The sequence below is a fragment of the Lepisma saccharinum genome, chromosome 8 (genome assembly GCF_977018435.1).
Source record: "Lepisma saccharinum chromosome 8, izLepSacc3.1, whole genome shotgun sequence".
In the NCBI taxonomy this organism is placed as follows: domain Eukaryota; kingdom Metazoa; phylum Arthropoda; class Insecta; order Zygentoma; family Lepismatidae; genus Lepisma; species Lepisma saccharinum.
In genome coordinates, this window is record NC_139236.1 from 5,514,659 (window position 1) to 5,542,389 (window position 27,731).

General features: G+C 36.3%; 2 protein-coding genes across 3 annotated transcripts; both read right to left on the reverse strand.

Annotated features, from left to right (window-relative positions):
• Positions 1-600: 600 nt before the first annotated feature.
• LOC145990854 (somatostatin receptor type 2-like) lies at positions 601-2,893 on the reverse strand. Its single transcript, XM_083126289.1, has one exon. The coding sequence runs from the start codon at positions 2,887-2,889 to the stop codon at positions 1,609-1,611; it is 1,281 nt and encodes a 426-aa protein (XP_082982415.1). The 5' UTR covers positions 2,890-2,893; the 3' UTR covers positions 601-1,608.
• A 179-nt stretch (positions 2,894-3,072) lies between these two features.
• LOC145990853 (somatostatin receptor type 2-like) lies at positions 3,073-27,731 on the reverse strand. 2 transcript variants are annotated; one of them, XR_014441986.1, is made up of 2 exons: positions 25,877-27,731; positions 3,073-3,199 (listed from the first exon to the last, which is right to left on the reverse strand). XR_014441986.1 is itself a non-coding variant. In XM_083126287.1 (1 exon), the coding sequence occupies exon 1, from the start codon at positions 27,513-27,515 to the stop codon at positions 26,229-26,231; it is 1,287 nt and encodes a 428-aa protein (XP_082982413.1). In that variant the 5' UTR covers positions 27,516-27,731; the 3' UTR covers positions 25,570-26,228. The 2 variants fall into 2 exon arrangements, 1 of the variants encoding a protein (XP_082982413.1); XM_083126287.1 differs by lacking the exon at positions 3,073-3,199 and having other exon boundaries at positions 25,570-27,731.

Here is a 27,731-nt window from a genome sequence, read left to right on the forward strand (position 1 = left end):
CGAAGTAAAATAATTGTGTCTGATGTTATTTCCGGTTGACAAGAATATGAATGTATCATACCTACCCCTATATGTATGGATGTGCTTGTGCAGTTTGTGGATTGATTCCATTTGGTCACATCGTAATTAATTCAGTGGTGCTACTCACACATATCCACCCATTCCAGTTTCCACCTTAATCATGGCATCCTAAATCAGCCCAGTTACATCACAATTTACACAATTTGCAGTGTGCACTGTTCTGGTGTAGTTTTTGTACGTACCAATGCTGTACACGATGTCTTGTAATCAAGAGATTGCGGATTCGATACCAGGTGGAGGCACTTAGTGGTTGGGATCCCTCTCTAAAATGTTGGTACAGTACTAATTAGCCGATCTGTGTAAAAAGTGTACTTTAAAATTCAATCTTACCAAGGACCACATTAAGCATATTAAAAATACTTACATTTATTGTGCAAAAAAGACAGATATATACTCCCAAGACTGGACGTAATGGACGAACAGTTCAGCATCTAAATCACATAGTATATAAATAAAATATATAGGAAATATAAAAAAAACAAGGGAAGTAGTCTTGAAATATTTATTTATTCCTTCTTTCTGATACAGATAATATGTCTTCTGACATTTGTATTTTATGATTTACGTACTTGTAAATTTTGTTCAAAGTTTATTGATTTTTCTGTTTTGTATCTTTACCCAAGTCAACAATGAAATTTCTTAACATCCAAGAATATTTGATGTGTTAATAAGCGTACGTATACACTTATTTAAATTTGTTTATTAATTAAAAAATATATAGTATTTTATTTTTTCTGAATAATTATAAAACTTTTATGACAATTTCTTACCTTTTTCGGTTACCAGTAACTATGTCCTATCATGGTTTTAATTTCATACAAAAATATGTTGTTATTCGTCATTTGAAGACTGAAAATTGAACAAGAGAGACACCCAACCGACATATTTGTACAGGAGATTCAAAGGGCTCAGAAAAATCACGCTGTACAATTTTGTGGTCTGGGAGACGTCTTGTTTTGATACTTCCAAACCCTACCTTGCAATCAGGTATTGACATTACTCTAAGACTCTTCACAAATATGATTTACATACACGTCACAATATGTTTGTTTAGTGTACATGTGAAAATGAGCACCATGTGGATGAGCTTGATATTGGTCTGTTGTGTACCCTGCAAGAGACATGTTTGAGCACATATATTTACATTGATACCATTTCCTTGTCGTCTGTCGATATAAATGTATGGCCAGACCAGAGCGCAAATTAATATTGTGATGAGGGGATTACAACTCTTCGGTTGATTCTGAGGAAGTACCTGTGAATACCCATATCATCAAAAATTTAATTCGTTTACTTGAAGAGACATACACAAAATGCACATATATGAACATGTAGGCTGTCGTAGGAGTTCATTAACTGTCATGTTTGTTATTTGTAGAACAGATTAAAATGTTGAAGTGATGAAGACAGACAACGATTGATATGTTTCTTGCCTTTTGGGATCGGTATTCACTGTATCCGTCAACAGTGAACTATTTCTATATTTCGATCACGCTCGAAGTAATAACAGGAACTTAAGTGGAGTTCCTACACTTGCGTGCTTTCATTGATTTTGACTCCATTCTTGACGGAGTCCTTTCCGGCACTGGTAGACATTGTGACGTTGTTCCGTGACGTCATCGTTATGGACGTCGACCTTTCGTTTCCACCTTTTAGCAAAGGTCCCTCTTCGTTATTTTTCTCTTTTGAGGTCCTGAACCTCTCGGATCCGCCCCTGTGTCTTCTGGTGAAGACGCTGTTCTCCATGTGGAGCTGCGCGTTGACCTCGTTCCCAGCGGCGCACATGCAGGCCTTCACGAAGCTCTTCTTGAAGTTGTCGCTGAGGAAGGCGTAGAGGATCGGGTTCATGGCGGAATTGGAGTAGGACAGGCACCCAACCAGGAGGTGGATGTTGAGCGTGATGAGCGAAGGGCAGCTCTTCTCCTTCTGTGAGTCATCCTGGAAGATGAGCGCCAACTGGGCGATCCAGTAGGGCAGCCAGCAGATGACGTACACGGTGATGACGGTGAGGACCAGATTGGTCACTTTCCTGTGCGACTTTTTCTTCTCCTTGGACTTGTGCTTCGGACCGACGGTCTTCAGCTTCCGGATGACCATCGTGTAGAAGAAGAAGATGAGCGTCAGAGGGAGGGCGAAGCCCAGGACGAAGCAATACAGCGTGAAGGCCTTCATCCCGCTGACGTAACCCGAGTCGGGCCAGTAGATGTTGCAGCTCGGGCCCATGTTCACGTCTACCGTGGACGAGTACAGGAAGATGGGCACCATGAACAGCGCGCTGGCGGTCCACGCGGTCAGGGACACCACCTTGGATATGAGCGGGGTTCGAAGCCTAGTCGCGGAGATGGGATGGCACACGGCTATGTACCTGTCGGCGCTCATGATGGCGAGGAAGATGCTGCTGGTGAACTGGTTTATGCTCGTTGTGGTCATGTACCATTTGCACATGAGGTTCCCGAAGATCCACCTCTTGAGGCTCATGGTGGTGATGAGGAACGGGATCCCCAGGAGGAAGCACTTGTCGGCCACCGCAAGATTCACTATGTACAGGTTGGTCACCGTCTGCATCTTGGAGAAGCGCAGGACCACGTAGATGACCAGCGTGTTGCCCAGGAGACCGATAATGCAGACGATGCTGTACATGATCTGCTGGATGATCGTCGCCAGCTCCGTATGTAGCGGTGGGCACGTCATGTTCCCGTTGAGGTTCACATTAGTTGCGTGTGTTTCGTTGTAAAAGTCTGAACTGTTTATGTAGAAGCTTTCGTTGTACACTTCGGTAAATTCAAGTAGTGTCGAACTGGCGTTCATGTTGTCTCTTGTTTAAGGTACAAACGAACACAATGGCTGATGCTTTCTTAGATAAGTATCTCCGTTGCACACGTTGAACATCTTCCTTACGACCGTTTATTCAAGACGTGTACCAAACGTTTCAATTTGCAAGTACAAATGTAACATGGTTGACAAAATAAAGGTATACTATTGGACACAACGGTATCTGATGTTGCAAATCATTTTATCCACTGGTTTGGACCGTTTGAATCACATAAACTGTTCCTTTGCCAAGTAGAAGTGTCATAGAGATCGTTAAACTTCTTATCCTGAAAGATGACGTGTCAACCTGAAAAGAAGAAAATACGATTTTAAAGACCGACTGATTTGCTCCGCTGCAACTTATAACTAGGCATATTATTAAGTGTGTCACACACTTGGATAAAACAGTATAAAAAACAAGTTTAGGTTTCTGTTTCCATGTAATTTTAATATTGGTCTCTAAATTGTATTATCAAACACACTTTATGTAATAATATTAACATATTAACTGAAGAACGAGGGATTTTTTTATTTATCTTCTGAACATATCAAAGCAAAATTCCCTTAACTTCTGATAACCATCATATGCACAGGATGATCAAATGTCAGTAATGTAATGGCTATGAGTACACCTAACCTATAATTCAGTTGGACAATAGATATCAGAACTATATTTGAATTACTACATTATGAAGAACACTATTATCAAACTATGATTCTCATTAAAAAAAATATCATTTTTGAACTTAGTACATAGAATTGATTAAAAAATGGCTTATTTCATTTCCGAAACAAACAATTATTGAAATTTGTAGACCAGCGTAATCGACAAACATTCATCATTTCGCATAATTGTTTCAACATATTATACGCAGTTCTGATGACATAGTTGATATTCAAAAGTAGCAAGACCTGGTTCTGGCTTGAAGGTGTAAACTGAGATATAATATTTAGTTATGGAAGTGCAGTAACTAAAGTGTTTCTGTCATTTGACTGATTACCTTCAAAAGCAATTCATTTCCAATTCATTGTCCCTCTCTAACAACTCTATATTCAAAGTAAATTGACGTTGTGTCTCGTTGAGTCTGTTTAAGAGCAAAATTACTATTATGTTCTCCAAGATGATTTTCAAGGAGACATGTTGCCCTCAATCAAACAGGGTGAAAATGTGTTTCCTCTCTCAGCCATTCAAAATCAGTATAAAACTTCATAGCACTAGTTTCATCAAGATAAAATGGTAGGGTATTTATGCGACCGCCACAAATCTTTCGAATTGACTTGCTATGCTAGCAAAGACAGTGTAAAAGCCTGACAAGATATGTCGGTTTCGTTAGTACGAACAAGAACATTGTTGGTCGGGCATCGTCCCACATGGCACCAACAAACTACATCGAGATTTTTTCTAGTGTTTTCTTCCCTTTGTTTACTTGAAAAAACAAGAATTTAAGTACCATGTATCACTAATGTGCTTGGGTTGAATCACGTGTGAATGCACATAGCACAGTGGTTCGGATCACACTTTAACAGTAGCACCAGTCCGGATAACCTTAAAGTGAACTTGAAACAACCTTTTCGGTGTTAATTTACTTCTGTACCAGTGGTGGTACACGCATTACTGACCATGTATTGGGTAGTAAGAATAAGTAGGCCATATTTTGTGAATGTTACTTTTGTTACTACACATATTATGAAAAACACTGGGGAACAGTGAAATTGCGGCACAGTGTTTGAGAGCTAATTTAGGGCAATTTCATGCTGCTGAATAATGATATAATAATATATTTCCTGAATTGGCTCTAATTTATGAAATAAATGCAACTAAACCAAAATGGCGGAAACATAAGACATACATATAAATGAACTTCCAACAACAATTTAATATTTCTTTTTGTGATTACAATCATTATTATAAAAATAAATTTATATAGGCCTATGATCAAAATAATTAAGAGAATATGTACACAATGAAGTAACAAACTATGTGAAATGTTTTCTATACGATTTCCTGCTGTATTGCTTTTGAGGACAATCCCTCTGTAAGCTCCAACAGTAGTCGGCCATCACGTGGCGATCCCACCGTCCCTGGTACCTTTCTTCCATTATCCTTATATCCTGATGGAACCTTTCTCCCCATTCTTCACAAAAATCACCAACGTTCTCAGGGAATCTGTCAATGTGGCTATGTAGAAAATGTATCTTCACACTCATATTAGCTCCCAATTTCTCAAAATTTTTCAACATATTTCCAACTATATCGGGGTACTTGTCTGCTCTGTGATTCCCCAAAAAGTTTTTGACGACGGACACAAAACTCAGTCAGGCCTCAGATTCGATGTAAGAGATGTAAGTTGTAAAATTGGCATCATTTATGAGTGTACGAATTTGTGGTGGTCCGTCAAAGATTCCTGCCTTCAATTTTTCAATACTTAGTCCTGGAAAAGTGTGGCATATATATTTGAAACAATCACCACTTGTATCTAAGGCCTTGACAAACTGTTTTATCAACCCAAGTTTAATATGCAGTGGCGGAAGGATGATTTTGTTCCTATCTATCAGTGGTTCATGAATGATATTAGCTTTTCCCACTAATATTTTCCCTTGGGGGGCCAAACTTTTATCGTCCAATGCTTTTCTCTAGCACAACTATCCCACAAACATAGGAAACAGGGATTCTTTGTGTACCCACTTTGCTGTCCTAGTAAAAAAATCACCATCTTCAAATCCACACACACGAGCCACTTATGTTCAGCATATTCAATTTTTTTCTAAAACCATTTCTATGTTTTGGTATTCTTTCTTAAGGTTTGTTGAGTGTCCGATATATTGCCTAGCAATGCTTCATAAGTTGCCTAGCAACAATTTACAAATAAATAAATAAGTTTCTTATTGGAATTTCAGCCCATTATCAAATTTTGATATTACCTAGAAAAGCGTAGAGTAATTTTACCTCCTACATTTTCCATGGTGTGTTTATTTTTATAACTGGAGTCAATTCAACTGAACCAATCATACAATTGGCAATCACAGCTGTTTTGTGTGCTGAAACTGTTATTAAACTTTATGCCGCAAAATAAAATCTTTTTTTTGTTCCCCAGTGAAATTAATGATGGGGTTGCTATAAAGTCAATCTAAGATGTTATGAACATTTTTAAAACAATTATTCAGCATGTTTCTGTTATTTATTCTTTCATTTTTACTATTTGCTTGACGTTAGGATGTATTGAACTTGTTTTCTGTTGGTTGTATTTTCTAGATTTAATTATCACACAGTAAAAGGGACTACTGTCGGATTAAAAATTACAGATACTCGAGTTTGGACTACATTACAAAATTAACCAGTAGACCTAAATAAAAATCAGTTTCATCATAATTTAGCTCATTCAATTCTGCGTTAATCTATGCTAACCAAATATTTTTTTTCCCAGTATGCCTTCTATTTTTAATCGTCTTGTTAACCAAAAAGCGCTTTCTTTTTGCATATGGTCGCTCTATTTGAAATTCTGTAAATAAAAAACGGGTAGTCCGATCGTTATGCAATTTTAGTATGGTACAGGCAGAAAGGTTCTAAAGACAGTTCTTAATTTTCAAATTTTCAAAATCTGTCAAAAAAACTGATCTTCTCAATTTTGCGAAAAAACGTTTTCTTGGTATTGGGTAGTTCTACAATAAAATATTGGTCTTATTTCGAAGCTCTTTGCATCTGTTTTCAAAATCTATGATCATTGTCAATTCACATTGCGAGACAAGATGCATGTTGAATGTGGCAACACCGCACGTACTGACTCGCAGTAACCGCCCGCAGTTTTCACGGTTCAACGGAAATCGCTGTGTGTGGTGTTGCCACGTTTCACATACATCTTCACTCCCTTGAATAAAAATTTATACAAAATTGATCTCGCAATGTGAAATGAAAATGATTGATTGATTGATAGAATTGTTGTTTTAAGTCCACTTTATGCACAGAAAGGCTAATCGGGACTGGACCTACAGTTTAAAGTGGGATCCAAACCACTATGTGCCTCCACCGACTATCGAAACTTGGGACCCCTTGATTACAAGGCGAGAAATGAAAATGAAATTTGATTTTGACAACAGATGCAAACAGCTTCAAAGCAAGACCAATATTGTATTTGTGGTGCGGGTGGACCAAAGGATGATCAATCTTTTATAGTGCGCTACCATATATGTACGATTCGTACAGTGGGATGCATAAGTACTACCGAGCAAATTTTCCATCGCCATGTTCATTGCCTTTGTTTTTCAAAATGAGAGCCTCATAAAATGAAACAAAACGCCAGACAAATTACTGGCAAATTCTGTACAAACACACATAAAAGGCATTTCTTAAAAACCTGAAGGTAGAAGAGAAAAAAATAATGAAAGTTGTCATGGGCAATTTGCCGAGCAATACTTGTGCATCCTATTGTACTAAATAAGGTATGTGTAAAACAATAACGGTAGTAATTTGTCCAGCACCGCAGAGTTAAAAAAATACACCCAAATATTGAAAGGTGAAAGGGTTTGTTATTCATTTTATATTGGCCAACATACAATAGATTTTAGGTTAATAACTTTTGTTTAATACTCCATACCACAAACAACACTTTAATTTCTTTCTAAACAAATGCTTTCATCCATAGTTCTGTGGTCTGGGGCTGCAAGTGGAACTTTACGTACACAGGAGTTAAGAGGTGAAAAGATTCCTACTAGATGTCCAACACGGCGGAGGAAGGAACGAATAAGTCGTGGATGGAACGAAATTATTTGGGGGCTATTAAACCCAATTTGATTACCTAACCACCAGTGCATACCCAATCCAACCCATGATGAACTGATAGCAATGCAGAGTAACCAGTGGCGGCGATAGGGTTCCAAAACTGAGCTGTAAGGTGCCAAAACAAAGGGGGGGGGTAAGGACATTTTACTCTCCCTTGTTAATAAGGTTTAGCATAGCGCGGAGGCAAAAGTGCCCCCCCCCACTGAAAGCAATTATAGAAATTTTAAGAAACATATTGGTCAATGATTTCCAGCATTGTATCTTCAAACAGCTCTCAAAAGTGATTTTGCAAAGCTTCTGTACGAGAAGTGCAATACAAGTCTGCCGAGTTTTCCAGAGCTCTACCTACTACTGTAATCTTACTCTACCCGTCCTATTTCCTCCCCTCTTACTCTCACATAATTAAACAGACAAATAGAGGATGCCTTTGGTAAAATTATGCATGGGAGGGGAAATATGTAGATCAGGCACCGCATAGAACACCCGTGACCAGGCCTGGATTTGAACCCGGGTCCCCTGGCGTCGTAGCATTATGAGTTATATATTCCGTCACGGAGGCCGACTCGACTTCAGTGGAGAACTTGTAAAAATTATTAATATGTACTACTATGATAATTTGGTGATTGTATCATCTTGCTTTTGTCATTGTTTGGTTTCTTTTTAGTTGCCTCACTTGTACATTATTGGTTATTTTCAGTACAAATGGTTCCTGTTGTACTCTAGGAATTTTAAATAAATGAAAAATGATACTGAAAACAGAACAAAGCAAGGTCTGTGTATGTCGATATGTTGAACCCATTTTACTGGGGTGATCTCTAGTGTTCAGATATAATAATAAAACACTCTTTAATTTTCAGATAAGACCGATGCGGAACATTCATCAAATGTTCAGACTAATTAAAAATAATTACAAAACATTATCTTTCACTGAAAGGTTTGTTTTGCTGCCTTCGTGGCGGCGTAGTTAACACAGTACATTGAGACGCCTGGAGTCTTGGGTTCGAATCCCGGCCTGTGCGCGTCCCTTCATCAATTTCATCATACAATCACTCATTTTCGCGATTAGCTAAAAGGGGCAGAAATACGAAGTAAAATAAACCAAATCTATCAATCAATCAAAGGTTTGTTGTTTATACGGTAAATAATAGTTGGAGGTTTTATTGACTGCGTAACGGCGGTGTGCGTTTCTTTTCAAAGTCCAACTGTATGCGCAGATTTGATAATAAGAACTGAAACTACAGTTTAAAGTGATATCCTAACGACTATGTACCTCCACTGGGTATTGAACACGGGACACTTTGATTACAAGGCAACGATCTTACCACTACCCCATCGGGTAGACGATAAACGCGATATGCTCGTTATGTACTAAAGAGAATCTAGTACAGTGGGATCCATGAGTATCACCGTGCGAATTGTCCATCAGCATGTTCGTGCACTTCATTTGATCCAATAAGAGCTTCAGGAATGAAAAGAAAACTCAAAACAAGTTGTTGTTCTGCACCAGCATACATAAGAATCCATCGCTTAAAAACACATAGGATGTAAGAGAAAACTTAATGAAAATAGTCATGGACAATTTGCACGGTAATACTGATGGATCCCACTGTACACTATACATAGTTTATTGATTGCAGTTTTTTTAAACAAACTGAGCAATTGTGCTAATTTGCATTTTATACATGTAATTTCCGCAGTAACCTAAAATCCTTATTATCGTACTTCACTCTATAAAATGTGATATAGATAGTTTTAGTTACTTGTGATATGGCGTAATATTCCTGATTGTCACTGTCTGTAATATGACTCTCATTGGTAAACAGAGAGGCAGATCCAACGAGATATTCAATATCCTATTACAACTTGTGATACCTTTCTCGCGTTTCACGAAATTTTGATTTTGTGCCTATAGTGAATTCCAAATAATTATCAGGTATTTGTTGGTTCTAAAGTTTTCTTTAACGAATAGACAATGGATAACAATTTGTCCAATTAAGTTTGGATTTCATTATTAATCTCAATTGCATGTTTAGTAGATGTAAATGGTAGGTTTTGATCCACTCTTTTCAACATTTTAAGGTTTCAATTTTTCGTTTTTATTTTTCAATTTCTCTGTATAATCTATATACCAAAACTCTCTTTCTTCTATTATTAAAACACAATTTAGTTTCTTTAATTTCTTTCCAGTTGGCCAACTATGCCTTTTTGCATGCCGAGCTTTGGCTCACATGATCAGACTTACAGCAATCGATATAGTTTGAATCACGATGAACCAGTATTATTAAGTATTCGATCTGTAACTTCATACATTCCCACTTAATTTATGAATTCCGTGTTTATATGTTAATTATAAAAATAAATACTTGTGTTTATCAATGACGTCACAATTTGTTCTACTCAGTTTTGTAGTATGTGCATTGGTTATTGACTAACCTTGATATAATTGAATGTTTGTTGCTATGTAATATTATTGATTATGATTGAAAGCTGCAAGTCCAATAAAACTTTGTTGAGTTGAGTTGATTTGATGGCTGAAGTAAGTGACTATGTATTAGTAAATCAACATTTGGCTCGTTTAAAGATTGTGCCATAAACTTCCTGCCAATTTGTAGATAATAAACACTTAATCATTTATTTTTTGAATGCCCCTTAATACAACACCGAGACTATCTATATAAAAACTTACAACATGCACAGCAGGGTTATGACTAAAATTTTTTTTGCAAAATTTTGTATCTCCTGTGGTCGCAAATGATGAACTTTTGTGACCTGATTACTAAAAAATCATTATTGCAGGTGGCTCTAAAAAAAACTTCCCGCACCAATCCGTTTCAGTTTCAGTGCTGTAGCCTGTAGCTTCTAAAAAAGTAGACCCTTATAATATCGCTCACAATAAAATGACTAATAAAATGTGTTGATATTTTTAGTAAAACATTATTTGAAATGATACGTGTATTTGTCTCTGTATGTAGTTACAGATTATGCTAATTACACAGTGTGTGTGACTGTTGGTGGGTTCAAACAAGGGGGATTCTTCGGATAGAGCTTCACAATCAATTTAATATTTTCATAACCCTACATTATCAATAACAACTATTTTTGGTGCTCTTTCGAAAAATACCACAAACAACATTTGAAAAGGGTATTATTAATGTAACAATTAGTAAATTAATGTAGTAATTATTAAATGATTATTCATTAAGTGACTAATTGTGTATATTTTCTCTATTTTCAAGTTTGGTAGTTCAATATTAGTATTATAATGAATTATTATTAATCAAGTGAAGCGATTAAGAAAAATGCGGAATGGACGCAAAATGTAGCTATTGATGCAACAAAAAGACGAGATGTATCTACAAGTATAATTGAAACACTTAGTTATTTTACTCGACTTCCGCGAAAGAAAGACATTATTGGTCACTATCATACACTTCTGGAAACAGCGAAAGATAAGAAAGGAAGAATGGCTATGATAACTGGTGAGCTTACTCTTCTCTGGGAAAAAAATAACTTTCCAATTTTATCAAAACAAACAATTATGTCAAAAGTAGTTAAATTGATTGAAGAGAACGATAAAAATAGAAAGAGGAAAGGATTCATTTCAAGTTGAAATAGAAAATATATTTGACATAACGAAAACAGACGGAAATTGGCTGTGCCAAGAAGATAAAGAACTATACAAGCTACAAGTTAAATCACAAGGTAAAATTGGATATGTAACAAGCACAGTTGCTCCACAATCGTCCATCCATCCCTCTAAGCGAGTGCGAAAATCGGCTTCACAATCTGAACCAAACGCTGTCTTTGCCACTGATGTAGACGACGCATCATCAGCAGAAGTAAGTAGTGATGAAATCGTTTCTGCCACAGCATCTGTATCAGAAGAAAGTGAAAATGAAAATTACAAAATAAAACGAGTCGTGCGTTTTTCAACATCACATGCAGCTAAGTTGGTGACAAAAAAATATCTTTCAAGTAACAAAGCTGCTGTAGTGTGCCCCAGTTTAGCCGAAGATGGAATCAGTGTTCCAACACCATCACAGTCAGGTGTTTGGCGAGTTGTTTTAAGAAGTGGCGAAGATGCGAAGCGTAAAATAAAATCTATTTTGCAAGAAGAGAAACATTTCTGTCTTCATTTCGACGGTAAGCGAATTGCAAATCACGAGTATCAAGTGGTAATCTTGAAGAGTTCACTTAGAGAATTGAAATTAGTTATAGTAAAATGTGAAAGCGGATCATCACAGGATATTTTTAATGCACTGCAAAGTTTGCTGAATGAATTTGATGCATGGAAGAACTTCAAATGATCGTATGTGACACAACAGCAGTAAATATTGGACGAGGGAATGGAATTTTTCAAAAATTAGAATGTGAAATGATCACAAGAGAATTTGATCAGCCACAGTACATTGGCTGCCAGCATCATATTCTTGATAGAATCGTAAAGCATGTGTTAGACTTCTTTAATCCGATTTCTTCTATCAAACCAACTCTCAACTATGAATTCGTGGACGAAGTGATAAAACAATACGATGTCTTGCAGCAGTCCTACAAGCCAGAAAGTGAAATGATAACTGTTCAAAATCCAGGTTGGCGAGATGATTTTAGATTTATGTATGAGTTATGAAGAACATTCCGTTTCCTTAAAGAAACTGGTGCATACCCAGTAATTAAATGGAGAAAATTACCGCCTCTTCACAATGCCAGATGGAATTCACGTGCTATATATGCTCTTATTTCGTACTTCCTCATTCCTAAATGGAGAATATCAATGGAAATACCGTGCGCTTCATCTCAATGTACATGGCAGGAAACCTGGTTTTCTAACCAAATGTTCAACGCAGAGATTCACCAGAAACTGATGGATGGAATTTCCGAATTAAATTGCTCTGCAGCGATGAAGTGCTTTGTATCTCACTGGAATGTTGAAAGATCCGTTGTAGATATTCCACGGACGAATATTTATGCCGAACGAGGGGTGAAATTAATGGAAGAACTGTACCAGAAATGCAAAACAGATAAATATTTGAATCTGAAGCTTATTTCAACTAATACATTTTGACTGTGCTGAATATACTTAAGTTTGAGAATTTTCATTGTCATTTGTGCGGAACATTTTTTATGAATTGAAAGAAATAATCGTCATTTTCTGATTCTGTATTAAAAAGTTCATTGATTTCTACTACAGGCTAATTTTTCTTTGTCATAACCCTAATGCACAGGTACCATTTTCGATATCCTTATCTACATAAATATCTGACTAACTCGAATGAATAAATATCTGAACCTCGCACTGCAGTTATTTCGATTCTTTATAGTTTCGCTAGAAAACATAGGTTTACAATCTAAACAACCATGATGATCAGCACGACAGTTTAAATCAATAAGACCTCCAAAGACCGATATACCATAAGAACAGAATGGACTACAAAATTCAAAAAGTCATTAGTGATGCGAAGAAAATGAACGATATTCAACAACAGTTTGGTTGATTGATTGATTGGGTGTTTTAAGTCCACTTTATGCACAGTAAGGCTAATCGGAGCTGGACCTACAGTTTAAAGTTGGATCCGAACCACTATGTGCCTTCACCGGGTATCGAACCCGGGACCCCTTGATTAGAAGGCGACTACGCTACCACTGCGCCATCGGCAAGGCCCAACAACAGTTTGGATCATATATAATGGTAATAATACCTGAACTCAGCAACTTTGGCAAGAAATCGCATACGGGGTGAGCCAAAAAGGAGGAGAAGAAGAAGAAGAATAACAAGAAGAAGAAGAAGAAGAAGAAGAAAGTGACTTTCAAAACTGAATGTTGTAATTTGTGTACTCGAGTAATAATTTCGAGCTTAATACAGTTTCAATATTAAAAATAAGTTTATTTTCGAGTGCAAGTGTGTGTTATGAAGATCAACTGAAGTTTTAAGGTATTTTAATTGTGAGAGATTTGATATATTATACATAAACATACCCGTAAGTGATTCCCACGTCTTGAGAGGCCTCATAGTAGGCTGATACATCTTGTGTTCACCGGAATGGATTAACTGTAAGTATATTCACCGAGTTTAAACCGGGAACGGAACAGGTACTTAATTTTTGGCGCCGCAACGCAGGACTCCATAAATGTGTTTAAGTAGGGTATGCAGAAGCGTAATTTAAGAAGTGATCGTCGTACTTTAAGTTGCTGTTCCGGTAAAGGGAAAGCTGATAATGAAGAGGTGGAATGCAACAATTGTAAAAGAAGCTTCCACTTGCATTGTGCTGGTTTTCCTTTGTCAAAATCTCAGTATAAGGTGGAAGAATTAAAATGTCTTCTTTGTAAAGAGAAGGGTAAGTAAGAAAGTCCTAGTTTCGAACAGCTGTTTCAAACATTGATGGAGACAATGGAAATTTGATGTAAAGAAGATAGAGAGGAAAAAGAAAGGATAAGAAATGAACAAGAAAGAATCAGGAGATAAGATAAAGAGGAACAAGAAAGAAAAAGGAATGAAGAAAGAGGAGAACAGAGAAAGGAGAGAGAAGAATTGAAGAAGCTACTCAGCCAAGATAAGGAAGAAATATTAGCAGTATAGAAGAAGGGCGAAAGAAATGTGGAGATATTAAGGAGACTCTGAGGAAAGAAATAGCGTGTGAGAGGAAGCAAGTAGCTGAATTAATACTAAAACTGGAAGAAAAACAAAGGAACTAGTAACATACCTGGATCTAATGAATGTCCCTATGTTTTTTAGATTGAAGTTATTGTCCTCTCTTATGGTAGGAAAGGCTAAGGTGTGGTTTGTTGCAAATGAGAAGAGGTGGATAGCGTTCGAAAATTTTTGTGCTGCCTTCAGAAAACAATATGCCTCTGCTGATGCTAAACAAGGTGAAATGCAGGCGCCGAGAAACAAAAGGTATGCAAGGAGTTGTGGCCTATCACTTGAAGAATATTGCTGGGACACATATGGCTCATATTGGAATCTTATTGATAGCGTTGAACAAAGCGAAGCGCTGAAGTTGGTTATTAGTCAATTTCCGCTGCGAGTGCGTCAGTTGGTACATACTCGGCGATCCATGCAACATGGACCAACTTACCAACTTTTTGGGAAGATATGAAGCCTCAGAGCAACTCAAGGGATGGAGAACAGAAAACCCGAGATATTAGAACAGATGACCGAACCAAGCTAGAGTTAGGCAATTGACGTTCTCCAGAAATCAAATCAATTCGGAGAAGGTGCCTTTAGGTAACGGAAGATCTGATAACCAGAACTTCAATGATAACGCCAGTCAAAGGAACAATCCTTCAGGGGAAGAAAATAGAAGCTGGTTTAAAAAAAGAAGGGACTATGAGGGATCACAGCGATCCTCTGGAGAAGATAGAAGAATGCCATTTCGACGAAGAGGTTCTTATGGTAATAATAATTTCTCCCTACATCGCGATAACCGGTATAGAGGTAAATACAATTGGAGGAGGAAGGAAAGTGCAACACAGACGGAAGGTTTCTATAGTGGAGAAACTAGTGCCAAAAAATTGAGAAACAGTTGCTAAGTTGGATGGACGGGTGAGAGCTTTAAAAAAGAAAATTTACTCCATTTTCATCTTGTTAATTTTGTTTTTTGTTTGTGGGAGGATACCATGATACGCACGCACTTAATTTATGAAGCATTTAATATGTTAATTATAAAAATAAATACTTGTGTTATTCAATGACGTCATAATTCGTTTTACTCAGTTTTGTAGTATGTGCATTGGTTACTGACTAACCTTGATATAATTGAATGTTTGTTGCTATGTAATGTACATTATTGATTCCGATGACAACACAGGGGGTGCTCGTTGCTATGTGAAGTACGTATACATTACGTCATCTGGGAGGATCGGGTTTGACGGTGCTCGTTGCTATGTGGAGTAAGTTTGGTGCGGGGTACATTTAGCTACTAACACGTCGCAAAAATCGGAACAAGCAGGTTGTTGATTTTGTAGCGTTCGATTTACTTTTATTGTATTTTTGTACTTGTAGACTGCAATCATGTCTAATTGTGCTGTAGCAAGCTATGAAAACTATAACCAGAAAACTAAAGGAACTGACATAAAATATCATAGATTTCCAGTCGATAATTGCGTATGTAAACAGTGGATTCATGCTTGTAGACGAAATGTAAAAAATGCAAGTGTGCAGTGCCAATTATTGTGAAGAAGATTATGTGCGAGATCTAAAAGCAGAATTTCTGTATTTTCCACAAAAGAACGTGCTGAAGCCAACTGCAGTGCCATCGCTAAAATTACATCCAATTACTTTAGTACCAAATAATCGATGAAATGGTGTAGTTCTCCTAAACACTTATCTTCACAATATGCTTCGCTTGTATGTCGTGCTGATAAGGTTTGCAGAGCTGTACGCTACGAAAGACACGCAATAAGGAAACGTGCCCTAAACAGGCTAAAGACTATGCTGCCAAAAAAGTGAAAAATATATAGACGTTGGATATACACAAACTGCAAGCAATGTTTCGTTGTTGGAAAATATATTCGATCTATTACAAAGGAGAAATACACATCTGCATAATGAAGCAAATAAATTAAAGATTACAAACTCTATCAACCTGCTTTAACCAAATAAAAAAGTTCAAAATCTAGAACGTAACCTAACCGACAGTACTACAAGAGAAGTCATCAATATCTTGAAAATGTGTTCAACTAGTGCGAAGTACGTAGTGAGCCTAACTGATTTGTTAAGTACATTTTATGTAAGTCGGATTTATAATTATTAACAATTTCATTTAACACAGACCGATGTTGATTGTGATTTGTATGTTCACATTATTGTGAAAAACGTTGTCGGAAATGGGCATTTCGAAGATCGTGTACTAACTTTCACGCTATTCGAAATGAAATTCACTTAGTACATCTTCAATTCGAGTTACATAGCGTTGTATGCACGATGGTAAATATTGCATGAGTGAATATTACACCCATCATTAAAATGTTTGCAACTTTGTTCAAGTTTGGTATTTCACAAATATATTGTGAATAATTTTGTACCCTTGTACTCAATATAAACCAATGGATGTTACATTATTTCTTTGTACTACATTTCTGTCAAAAAGAGGAAGATCTAAGATTAGTGTAATGCAAGTTACTTCGTTAATGTACAAATGTGTGTCGCATATCAGCCTTGGAGTATATTTTCCGGTTATACAACTCAGACACACATGGGAATGGAAATGGAAAATCTGCTGACAAAGTCCTTTAACGAATAATGATTCGTACAGGTGCACGGTCAATCATTGTGAGTTAAAGTTACATTATGGAGAATGGTAAAGATTAGATTTTAAGTATATCAGTATAATTTTAATACTTTCTGATGTTATGTAAAATTTGAAATGTTCCTGGAAATGATTGCAACGTTCTGAATGAATAAGAAGGAACTATTCAGTCAGAAAACTAAATATTAGGCTTTTGTACTGCGTTGTGTTAAAGGTTGTAAATAGATTATACCGGACTACTATCGGATTAAAAATTACGGATATTCAAGTTTGGACTCCAATTAAAAGTTAATCAGTAGAACCACATAAAAACGAGTTACATCAAAATTCAGCTTATTCAATTCTGTGTCAATCTATAGTTACCAATTTATTTTTTATTATGCCTTCTGTTTTTATTATCGTGAGAACAAGATAGGATTATTTTTTAGTTTGGCAAACTATCGCTCTCTTTGAGATTCTATAAATAAAGAACGGGTGTTTTTTTTATTTATAGATTATATATTATATAATTTATTTATTTATTATTCAAACCCTAATATCCAAAATTTATAATCCGATAGTACTCCTGTGACGTTCTGTGAGGCCCGTAGTACCTCGGAGGTTTCTGTCGATCTCCTTGGCGAAGTAGTTATCACATCGCGCTTCGACGCCAGGGGTCCCGGATTCGAATCCAATCGGGTATGACATTGATTTGTCCTTAATGGGAAAATTGAGAATTTAGTAAATGTGATAGTATATGTGAAAACAAATATTGACTGATTGATTTGCTTCATTTTACTTCGCTTCTTGTGCCACTTTTGGCTAATTTGCGAAGATAGGGATGAGTGATGAAATGATGAATGAACACTCACAAACATACATGCCCAAGCCAGGATTCGAACCCAAATCTCTGGCGTTGAAGTGCGATGTGCTAACCACTACGCCAAGGAGGCCGGCTTGTGGAAACAAAGAAAGAGAACGACGGGGGGGGGGGACTACCTCTTATGGGTTTTCCTTTCATATTTAAAAAAAAAAAAGACAGAAAATTAAAAATAAACCAAATCTGTCAATCAATTCTTTCTTTGTAACTCTTTCACTATGCAATTCTTCTTTAGCATGCAACGTTTCTTATTAAAATTATAATACGATTTATAAAATGATGAAATCTGAAATTCTAATTAAAACACGGACAACCTTCTTTGTAATATATCGATGATGTTTCAGAAAAATGAATTTTTACAATACTTTTGCATGTGCAATTTTCCCCTCTTTTAAAAGTAGCATGTTTTAATTATGTTACTAATCATTAAAGGAATACCTCAATACCATCACGAAGTATGATAATTAATATTTACCCCTCAAAGTAATGAAACACTTTCCCTCTCTGAAACTCGCATAGAAATCATAGCGGCCGTTTGCTTCTGCCAAGCCCCGAACGAACATAACCGAAGGGGCAACGAGCATAACCGATCCTCCCACATGACGTCACGCGTTCGTGCATGATCGGCAATTTTCGGATGGCGCTACCTTATAGTATATTAAGTTACCTTGATGACAACATAGATATTACTATTCTATTGAGACAACTACAATTACTAAAAGTGCCACATTGTATACTCATATTGACATGGAAATTGTTATCTAAAAGACAGCTTGATTTTCATTTTGAAAATACCATTTATGAATGAAACCATTTCATTCAGAAATGGTAGGTGAAAGTCACCTGAGGAAAGTCACCTGAGCCCATTATTATTTAATGTTTATTTATCAGATATTAATAGATTCCTCATTTCAGTTTCTACAATATGCTGATGATGTATGTATATATTAGACTCAAACAATCACTTAAAAGTTTTTTCAATGTTTGAATATAAATTAATAGAATTTAACCAATGGTTTAAGCATAAATAATTATCAATATCTTTAGAAAAGTCGAAAATAATAGTATTTAAGCATAATGGTCTTCAAAATAATTTTAACATTATTCCCAGGACATTATAAATTCCAATTGTTTCACAAGTAAAATATGTAGGTGTATACTTTGATGCTTCATTATCATGGCAGTATCAAATAAATATGATGAAAAATAGATCCGATTTTTTTTTAAAGCTATGGCGAATACCAAATGGGGAGCACATCCTACCAGCATGCTTATGTTTTATAAGAATTTTTATCGAGCCGTATTAGATTATGGATTAATGGTCTTGTGTAATCTTCCTGTAACAAAACTTTCTCCACTAAAAGTTCAGCAACAAAAAATTCTAAAAGGATGTTTGGGATTAATGAATAGTAATTCTAATGTAGTAGTATATATGGAGTCAATATAATGTTCGGTTTCTGTCAGGATAAAGTTAATCGCAATAAAGATGTTATTTAATATTCAACATTCACCATGGCATACTTTCAATGATGTTTTATTAAATATTTTAGAGCTGCATAATTCAGGAATAACCAACGATAAATCAGCTGCGCTTTGGGTACAACTATTTATTAAATATCACCATGAATATAGTCAGTACTCATAGCAATAACATTGGCCGTGTACTCGTTAGAATTTCCCACACAAACAATTCAAAATATATATATTTTCCGAAATACATAATCAATCAGCTGCGTTTAGAGAATTTCGGGAAGGCTTTTATCACATATATACAGATGGGTCTAAAACTGAAAGTGCAGTAGGAGCAGCTCTTTATGATACTGAAAGACATACATATATCAAAAATGTTTAGGTTGCCAGAGGAGGCATCCATATTTACAGCTGAAATATATGCGGTATATCAAGCTTTGATTTATATTGGTACAGTTTCTAAACAGAAATGTCTAATACTAGTTGATTCGCAAAGTGTTTTACAAGCAATACAATCTAATTATAAAAAAATATTTAAAATATCACCATAAGTCATCAATTGTATTCGTGTAACTAATAACTTAATTAGCAATGGAAAAATAGTTGATTATGTGTGGGTAAAATCACATTTTACGGAAATGAACAAGCAGACAGATATGCAGAACAAGCTGCTCGCTCAGATGAATGAAACAATCCAGTTACTATTACATTACACAGATCTTTTGCCGAGGGTTAAGAAAACATTTTTAAAGAATGGAACTTATGGTGTAATAATTCATTATAAAGTGTTGGTGAAAATTATCGTCCTTATGTTGATTGCACTAGGATAAAACCTTGGTCTTATAACTGTAAAGGTTCAAGAAATGCAATTGTTTTAATATATAGACTAAAAAGTGGCCATATCATCATTTTTCTTAAATACACATTTTAAAATCTCCGAATTGTGACTGGTTTGATTTAAGAGGTGATACTCAACATATTATTTCGGAATTCCCAATTCACTCAGAGAAAAGAAAGACTTTATACAAAACAGAACTAAAAATTAATGTTCCTTTTCCCATTAATATGATTTCAATGTTTTATGCTCTAGATGTTAGAATTTGATATGATATACTTGCTTTTTTTGAGAAAAGCTGATATCAAATTATAATATATTTGTGTTACTGAATGAGTTAATGTAGTTATATAAAATTGTATTTTAGAGCGTTTTTGAACTTTGTGTGTAAAATTTATATTAAAAATATATCTTATGTATTTATAATGTATGCTGGGCATAAACAGCCTCCTGTAAAGCTGTAAGTCCAATAAAACTTTGTTAAGTTGAGTTGTTGATTCTGATAGCTGAAGTAAGTTACTTTTAACACTGTCAAAGCCGGGAATCGGCTGTAACTCGTTTATTCTGTAATTGTTGACATTCGTACTTACTTATTCTGAATTGCGAAAGATTGTTTAACAAGGGATTTCGCTTTTTTTTAACGAAATTAGTATCTATTGTCGACATATCGAGTAATTCTTGTTCGTTCTTTTCTCGCTTCCTGAACACGCAAAATGGCGGGCAAATCTTGACTAGCGTTGTGTTTCAAACAGCAAAGCAGTGTTTCAACCTTCTTAACAGAAAAATTCCCGCATAGCCCCAAAAACCATTCGCTCATAGCCCCAAAAACCATTCCCGCAAAAAACATCCCCGCATAGCCCCAAAAACCATTCTGGATCGTATAACCATCCACGAATAGAACCAAAAACCATTCACGATAGCCCCACGCACCATCTCGGTAAGGTTAGGTTAGGTTGCTTTAGGTTGGGCAATATAGTGAAATAACTGTGTTCGGAAACACTTACCGGGGATTACGTCATCAAATGCTCGCAACATCCGGTCAAGTACATGGATGGAAATGCAAGCAACAGCTTTCGTGCATCGGATGGACATTATTATAGAAAAATACATGAATTAGCGGCCAAATACATTGAAAAATGCGAGAAAACGCTACTACGACCTTCCAAAATTACACAGAAACTCAATTCCGTAAGTACGTTCTACTGTAATTTGAAGAAATCCGATTCCCGGCTTTGACAGTTTTACCACTGAATATTGTAATTTGTGTACTCGAGTAATAACTTCGAGTTTAATACAGTTTTAATTCTAAAAATAAGTTTATTTTCAAGTGCAAGGGTATGTTATGAAGATCAACTGAAGTGTTAAGGTATTTTAATTGTGAGAGATTTAATATATTTTACATAAACATGCCCGCAAAGTGATTCCCCACGTCTTGAGAGGCCTCACAGTAGGCTGATACGTCTTGTGTTCACCGGAATGGATTAACTGTAAGTATATTCACCGAGTTTAAACCGGGAACGTAACAAATTTTATTAATTACAGAGACATACGAAAGTCAATTTACATAATTGATGTCTCTATCGAGAAATCTTGCTTAGAAGAGAATTGAAAGTTATCTGTTTTCCAGGACTAACAGGAGGAGGTTTCATTGCAGACCTCGATGGGAGTGACGTCAGTGGATTTGAGGTAAGGTGTTCCGGAGCTCACACTCTCTTTCAATATATGTGATAGACTCCTGGCCAATTTTCACATTTTGTTTCTCTTATATTTACCTGAATTGTGGGATGAAATGTAGACTTCCTCTCATTCAATTTCATGTACATTGGAATCCATGAGTATTACCATGCAAATTGTCAATGACTATTTTCATTAATTTTATCTTACATCCTATGTGTTTTTAAGCGATGGACCTTTATGTATGCTGGTGCAGAATTTGTCAGCAGCTTGTTTTGAGTTTTATTTTAATTCTTGAAGCTCTTATTGGGTAAAATAAAGTGCTCGAACATGGTGATGGGCAATTTGCACGGTAATTCTCATGGATCCCACTAGCCGGCTCCCGTGCCGGAGTGGTTGTTGGCCCCCGTGGCGGAGTGGCTAACACAGCGCGCTACAAAGCCAAGGGTCCCGGGTTCGAATCCCGGATAGGACTTGGATTTTTGTGTTTGTCCGAAAATGAGTATAAACGAGAATACAGTGAAAATTGACTTATGTGAAAGTTTGAGAAATGTTTGAATGACGGGGGATACTCCCGAATAGGGGTATTCCTTTAGAAAGAAAAACAAATGGTGAGCACATCGCGCTACGACGCCAGGGGTCCGGGCCTGGGCATGGATGTTTGTGAGTCTCCATTCATCAATTTCATCATACCATCACTCATCCCCATCTTCGCAAATTAGCCAAAATTGGCACAAGAAGCGAAGTAAAATTAAGTAAATCAAAAAATCATGGATCTTTAGTTTTTGGATTTACTAGTTTCCTTTCTTCCCCGCATTTTATACACGGGCATATCTAATCCATCTAACTTGCATTGCTGAATATACGTAATTTGTTTCCCCTTATACTTCATTTTGGTCTCTTTGAAGAGATGAGTGAAAAGTTACCTTCAGTAAAAATGACGGCGCCTGTAATCAGTTCATTTCTATAAATTTTGTCTCGAGGAATTTATGTTATTTTGTTTAGTGTAATAGGAAAGTTTATCGTTATTTTAATGAAAGTGTAGCCTATAACGCGTAAACTCTTCAACGGTTTGGAAAAAAAGTTTTCATTTCAAGTTTAATAAAAACATATTTCATTCAATCGATGTCTTCTTTAGATAGAAAATAACTCACTCAATTACACGTTTTTGCTTCCACTGATTTAAAGTAAGTAGGGAAATTAAGTTTATGTTAATTACCAAAATCTTTCGCAGGAATTAACTCTGCTACAACGCTTATGACAATACATTTCTTGAAAATTTCTCGTCCTCTATTTATATTAATTTACACCGTAATTGCTGTGAAAAATCTTGAATTTGATAAAGATTAGAGCAAAAAAATTTCAGTGTACACAAAATAACAAATAGTAAAAAGGTATTATACAGAAACAATTATGTTACCTCGAATAATTTCACATCATCTTGAGCTTAGAATGTGTAATTAATTGCATGTACTATTTTTCAAGAATTTGGAAAATTACCTGTGTAAATACTTCTGTTAAAATTAAAACTACCTTTGATCACAGATAACTAACTACAATTTCTATGTAATAGTAAATCACTAAACTTCATCTACGACTGTGCTATGTTTCAAAATGCATCATCTCTTTACAAACTTCAGGATATAATTAGGTTTCTCATTATATTCCAGAGAATCAGAAAAACTTATTCAGTATCGTTTTTATTTTATTAAATAGAAGACATATACCATATACTAGGTTAATTGTAATATATTTTATTTGACATTTTTCTCGGGCTTGATGATGCTCTCACAGTAAAAATGACTGGAAATATTGTAGTATGCTTTCAAATCAATTTGCATAGGAATAATCACATTTCTCAGTAATAAACGGAAAGTAAGCAGCTTCTTGCAAACTTTTACATTCTATTTGTCTAATCAAATGTATTGTATATTGTAAAAAGAAGATCTGTTCAGAATTTCATTTACATCATTTATAAGGACTTTGGTATGATTTGCATTAGTGTTACGTATATTCGTTCAAGTCAAGCCGGGACTTTCGATTTTTCACAATATTGGAAAGCACATAGAATTAATTTACATATAAGAGACAAGTGTCTGCTAATATCGGATGAAGCGCTAAAGTCGCGGAAAAAGTGAGTCACTTGTTAAACAAGATAGCAGAGAAGCCACTGATTGCAAACCTGGAACTAATGTTGTGTTGAAATCTATTGTGAATAAAAGTGTAAAACCGAGTGAAATTCAAATAATACTTCAATCACAGTACAGGGATACGGCTGAATATTTTAAAGACGGCCATACATCAGTGCAAGATGATCCTGGTGTGGCTAGAACGCCACTCTGAAGTTGTTGAAAGGCTTGATCCTTGAAAATCGTTGGATAGCCTGGCACCAAGTGGTATAACTATCAGCAGTGTTTACTGCTGTTAGATTCTCAAAGATAACAGTCTGGTTTCAACTACTAACGGTGCCCTGTTCTTGCAAAGACAATTCACACCCTTATACTGCCCACCACACGATTTAAACATTACAAAAATTTGGCTTGGAGCTACTGCCACACACCCACTACAGTCCCAGCGATATTTTCCTGTTTGAACGCTGAGAGGTCCACGAAAGGCCAGCATTTTATGAGGTGAAGCAACCAGTCTGAACATGGCTCAGACGTACTGAGAAATACTTCTACGTTGTTGGTATCCAAGCACTAGTGAAGTGATATGAAAAGTGCATTTTCTAGACGGTTTTCGGGCCGCGAATCTGTTACAAATAGACAATAGTTGATACAATGATATTATTTTATTGAATTGTGTAAAGAGATTGTATATTGTCCCATTTATTAGAATTTAGAATATAAGCCTATTTTTTATAAATTAGATGAATTTTAGATAGATTCAAGTTCAGACGACTCTACGACCATCTCTGCATTAGGATAAAAAGAAAAGTTGTGCATTCGTAGGGTGTCAAACGTTTTGTGTGTTTTTAAACGCCTATGGAAGATTTTACGTTGCATCAATGCGATCCTACGGTCCCTATATTGTTGATGCTCATAGTTCATCGTATTTGCATCACACTTTACAATGCACACACTGTACGCTCTATCTAAAACATGTGTGTTTTAGGATGTTCTCTTTTTTTACAATTATTACGTCAAATGATAAATTGGTTTGCGTGAGTTATTTTAAAGTCAATTCTTTACTTTTGAAGAGCACCTTTCGTTTTTCAATGTTTGTCTCTAGTATAAGTAATTTTTTGTCTACTGCACTGCATCTAAGAGTGGATTTTGAATTCCACCTAACATTATCATGTTATATACAAAGTAGCTTGACTGACTTGCCAAGCGTTACAATGAAAGCAATGACAAATTATAACTATTGTTTGTTGGATAATTTCCTATAACTTAGAACTTATTATTGAACAGGATTATATTGTTAATGCAAATGCTCTTAAAGGGTAAATTGTTAGTAAATGGGCTGCGCGCATTACAGCTATGCGCAAATAAAGTGGTCAGTAAGTTACTGACACACCTCAAAATTTATTTAAATCATCTGAAGAATGTTTGGATTGGCAGCGATATATTCAAAGTTATTAATGAATTTCATATGAAATATATATAAATAATTTACACCAGTTTCTTTAATAATATATTTGGATGATGGTAAAAGTCAACGTACAAACATAACAGTGTTGTATTATTCAAATCACGTTTATATTGTTAATTTTACTTTACATTCCAAATCTAAAATATAGATACGATGTTCATTAATTATGTTATTGTCCATGAGAAAAACTAAAGTACTAAACAAACACTGATTGTGAACAATAACAATTATGTATAAAAATTTAAATAACTTCGAGATAGATACCAATAATGTTCGAAAGAAGATGAGATAGACATATGCAGCGATATGTTATTGTGGAATATACGATGCATTGTATTGAAGTGAGAAATGCGTCGATAAATAATGACAGATAGGTAAATGTTTTCTGTAAAATTGTTCATGGTGAATGATGAATAGCGTACTTTGTAATATTGTTTCTCGGTTTACCTGGAGCAATTTTAGGTAGATGAAACAAGCATATTGTACCTGAAGTTTATAAGAAGATGAAGCATTTATAGTCCAAAAATTACCTGCACAAGTTAATAGTTGATGTGGTCTATGGACTTTAGAAGAATTTCCCATATCTTGATCTTGAATGAAGAAAACATGGTACTGAAGGATGGTGCAGGCAAAGATGAGTATTTTATGTACGTAACTCTTCCTCACTTGCAGTCTTCACTGTAAGATAAATAAATCGTCGTGTAAGTCTGAAGTTTCATGAACTTTGGTCGTACCTTCGATATATTTTTGCCATGCTTTCTAACTTTTTGTTTGTTGATAACTATGATTGTATTTCCTTCTCAGGGTGATAAATATGTTGTAGGCCTGGTTTGAGATGTTCATAATAAGTTACTTCACCTTAACACTATCCAGTGATGGGAATTAGAGTGAGCATAGTGCAACCTTTTGTTCAGATTCTTCGGCATCATTCATCTGGTCCGTATATGTCCCATTCTTCACAGAATCTTGATCGAGGCTTGTGCGCTGTGTAAGGTTCGAACGTGTGGTCATCGTGATACCAGCGGAAGCTTCGGTGCCGTCCCCTCCTCTGTTGGCGAGCTTCTGGGAACGCCCGCTCCTCCTCTTCCGGTACACGCTGTTCTCAGCAACCAGAGCGGCGTTCACTTCATTGCCAGATACACACGTGCACGATTTCACGAAGCTCTTCTTGAAGTTGTCGCTGAGGAACGCGTACAGGATGGGGTTCATGGCGGAGTTGGAGTAACTGAGGAAACTTGCGAGCAGGAAGATCACAACGACCGCCGTGGAGTGGCACTCGGAACCCTCAGACACTATCAGAGACAACTGGGTTATCCAGTATGGCAACCAGCAAATGACGTACACTGCGATGATCGTGAGGACCAAATTGGTCACCTTCCGGTGCGACTTTTTCTTATCCTTCGACTTGTTCTTTGGACCAACATTCCTCAACTTCAGTATCACCTTCACATAGAATATGAACATGAGAGTCAGAGGGATGGCAAATCCCAGGACGAAAGTGTATATCGTGAAGGCCTTGCCGTGGAACCCACCAGGGGACTCTGGCCAGAAGATATTGCAGTTGGCCCCGTTCTCCCCGATCCTTATGGAGGAGTATTTGAAGATTGGGATCATCATGAAAGCACTTATGGTCCACGCTGCGAACGATATAAATTTTGATATGAACGGAGTCCTTATCTTGGTGGCCGATATCGGGTGACATACAGCAACGTACCTATCAGCACTCATGATGGTTAGAAATACAGTACTGGTAAACTGATTCACCCCCGTGCTGGCCATATACGCTTTGCACATCCCTTCCCCAAATATCCAACTCCTCATTGCCATGGTGTTCACCAGAAAGGGTATACCAATGAGGAAGCACTCGTCGCAGATGGCAAGGTTCACTATGTATATGTTGGTGACCGTCTGCATCTTTGAGAAGCGGAGGACGACATAGATGACCAGGCTGTTGCCGATTAGCCCGACAACGCACACTATCACGTACATTACTTGCTGGATGAAGATCAACCAGAAAGAGTGGCTGGGAAGGCATCCCGTCTCGAAGCAAGCGCTATCGTTCCCTATTACATTGCAAGTTTTGTTCCTGGGCATAGACAACAGGAACGAACAGTTCTCGATGAAGCACTCGGTGATATCAAAGCTTGAGACCTCATCATCCATACTCATGCCTGAACTACTTCAAGAGGGCATTTGACTAAGCAGATTATTTGGGAGACGTTACGCAAAGTCAGTTTGGTTCATAACTCTGTAGGGTCCACTTAAAATAAGAGATCAATACCTTCAAAGACGACGTGACAGTTCTATTTGGAAACGCCCACCACAGTAAGGCTGTACATTAGGAAGGATATAAAACGGTTACAACACCAAATTCACTCACACTCT

Bases quoted from the DNA above. Each gene is read 5' to 3' on its own strand.
- LOC145990854 (XM_083126289.1), bottom strand. From the start codon at position 2,889: ATGAACGCCAGTTCGACACTACTTGAATTTACCGAAGTGTACAACGAA.
- LOC145990853 (XM_083126287.1), bottom strand. From the start codon at position 27,515: ATGAGTATGGATGATGAGGTCTCAAGCTTTGATATCACCGAGTGCTTC.